Here is a 2463-nt window from a genome sequence, read left to right on the forward strand (position 1 = left end):
ATTTTCAGTTTTGAGAAAATGGCAGGCTACTTTGCCTTCTGCCTGTATGCAGTATGTGTTCATTTCTCTACTATGGACTATTGGCTTCTAGCTGCTTTATGTTCAGTTTTCACAGACAAACAATCAAGATCCTACAAAGTGACATTTGCTCATCCTCGGAAGAACTGCAGCAGTCAAACAAGTAGAGTAAAATGAACTGGCAAGCGATCGACGAGAACGGGCCTAGTAGGATTACTAGTTTATCAGTCATCAGCCGCATATATGGCCTACGCGATACAATGGCAAACATTGCCATGGACAGAATCAATCAGAGCCCAACCAAGGTCCAACCTTGGATCACTACCACACCAGTTCACTACCAAATCGCCAATGTCTAACCATGGTAAATACAGTATATATAGTACTCCAGGTTAAGGCGAGTATAGATAGATAATAAAGAGACGAAGGTGACCAAGTGAGTAATCAGCCACGGGAACCGGGGCTCCTGCTCGCCTTGACCTGCTTGTCGATGCGGAGACGGATGACGATCCCTCCTCCTTCCGGCGCCGGCACGTCGGACGGCACCGGCAGGTACCTGCCACCGGCGCCCATGGCCGCCTCCTCGGAGGGCACCGCGCAGCTCTCCACCTTGGCGTCCAGCATGAGGACGTCCATGTGGCCGGTGTCCGTGTCCACGGGCGCGTGCACCCACACCTTGCACCTGTACCACGACGCCGATGGGCCGTCCTCGTCCACGGCCGCGCTCACGCGCACCACCTTGACGCCGCGCTCGCTCGCCACGAGCAGGAACAGCCGCTCCCCGCCCTCCGCGGACAGCAGCCGCCGCCCCTGCATCTGGACCTCGAGCACGGAGCCGTACGCGATGTCGGTCACGGGCCAGGCGTGGCGCTCGGCGAGGTGGACGCGGAGAGCGGGCGGCGCACCGAGGAAGCCGCATCCGGGCTCCGGGCAGCGGCACGGCGCGTGCGGGCACACCAGCCGGTGGTCGCCCACCATGCAGTACACCACGGAGCTCCCGCAGCCGTACGCCTGGTTGGGGCAGGGCACCCTGACCGCCATGAGGTAGCGGTCCGCGCCCTCGTCGCGCTCGTACGCGCCGTCGCACGCCGGGCACTGGTTGGCCTGGTTCGCGGCGCAGGGGCCGCACGCCGCGTGCTTCGCCGGGCACTGCCCAAGAAGCAAATTATTGTGTGCGCGAGACGGAAGAAGGAGAATCAAGCAAGGAAACAAAGCAAAGATGGTCCATTTTACAGTACGTACCTGGAAGACGGGAGGTTTGAGCGGCAAGGAGCAGAGGGGGCAGTCCAGCAGGGACTTGTCGAAGTCGACGACGATCTCCACTCTCGGGGCGGCGGCGGCGGCGGCCACCATCACCGTCGCTGTTGTCTCCCCGTCTTCCTCCTTGAGCTGCACACCCTCCTCACCGAGAGGGACGCCGGCGTCTGGGGGCAACACCCAGTTCTCCTTGCCGCCGCGAGTGCGAACCATCGTGTTGCCGGCGCGGCGAAGAGGAGGGGAAGGGGAATTAATGCGGCCGTGAGGACTGATGGCAGGATAGACGAGGGGGCAGGGGAGGAGGATGGGGTGGTTGTTCAGGGCAGCAAATGGGTGTGCAGAGCTCTTTTACCTCAAATCGGCAACCATGGGTATCGGTGGTGGGGTGGTGGGGTGGGGTGGGGAGTGGCCACGTGAAGGAGAGACAGAGGCATCTTCCGCTCCTCCTTTCAATTTTTGATTTTTGAAACTTGGCCCGCCAAAACCTGGCTCGTGCACATTTCTTTTTTCTACTTCTTTTTGGGATTTCCGAATATTTCTATTCAGATTCTAGTTTCCCCCTAATTTCATTGGATTTAAACTTCGATTACGTGTTATTTTAAAAAAATCTTTTTAAAAATCCTTCATGTTCTTTTTTACTGTTTTTGTATTGTTTGATCGGACTGCCACATGTACAAAACTATTGTTGCTTCATCCAATAAACCACCTTCAGTTGAGCAAGGAACCTCTATCCAATTTCAAAAAACAAGAAATAATATTCTGTCTGATTTGCAGTTTTTCCACAAAGCAATGTTTAACCACTAGTTTTGGGGTGGAGAAAGATTTTTTGGGCATGCATGCGTCCTTTCTTTCTTTTTTTTGGGGGGGGGGGGGGGGGGGGGGGGGGGTTCGCATCATCTGTGATCTCGTTGCGGACGTGCCACAACCGCCACATGGTCACCAAGATCACCATGCGGGGCGAGTCCGAAGGCGGCTCAAGCATATCGAATAGTCATTCAGGTTCGCTGTGACGGATGGACATGAGCGTTTTTTTCACCAAAACGGGAGAGAGATTTAGCTAGTTCATGGCTTAACATGACTACTCTTTTTTCTAATAGCATGCACCACAGTCTCTCTGTCTCCCTTCATCAAGGTTGCAATCTCCTAGATAATTGCAGCATATTGAGATCTATTAACTCAGGGATTGGA

At 55.0% G+C, this 2463-nt stretch overlaps 1 protein-coding gene across 1 annotated transcript; it reads right to left on the reverse strand.

Moving 5' to 3' along the window:
* Positions 1-209: 209 nt before the first annotated feature.
* Positions 210-1643, reverse strand: LOC125547610 (E3 ubiquitin-protein ligase SINA-like 5). Its single transcript, XM_048711430.1, has 2 exons — positions 1261-1643; positions 210-1167 (listed from the first exon to the last, which is right to left on the reverse strand). The coding sequence occupies exons 1-2, from the start codon at positions 1486-1488 to the stop codon at positions 463-465; spliced, it is 933 nt and encodes a 310-aa protein (XP_048567387.1). The 5' UTR covers positions 1489-1643; the 3' UTR covers positions 210-462.
* Positions 1644-2463: the final 820 nt, after the last annotated feature.

Source organism: Triticum urartu, chromosome 3 (genome assembly GCF_003073215.2).
Source record: "Triticum urartu cultivar G1812 chromosome 3, Tu2.1, whole genome shotgun sequence".
NCBI classification, from domain to species: domain Eukaryota; kingdom Viridiplantae; phylum Streptophyta; class Magnoliopsida; order Poales; family Poaceae; genus Triticum; species Triticum urartu.

Bases quoted from the DNA above. Each gene is read 5' to 3' on its own strand.
- LOC125547610 (XM_048711430.1), bottom strand. From the start codon at position 1,488: ATGGTTCGCACTCGCGGCGGCAAGGAGAACTGGGTGTTGCCCCCAGAC. The intron at 1,168-1,260 runs GTACGTACTGTA...CTTCTTGGGCAG, and splicing joins TCAAACCTCCCGTCTTCCAG to TGCCCGGCGAAGCACGCGGC.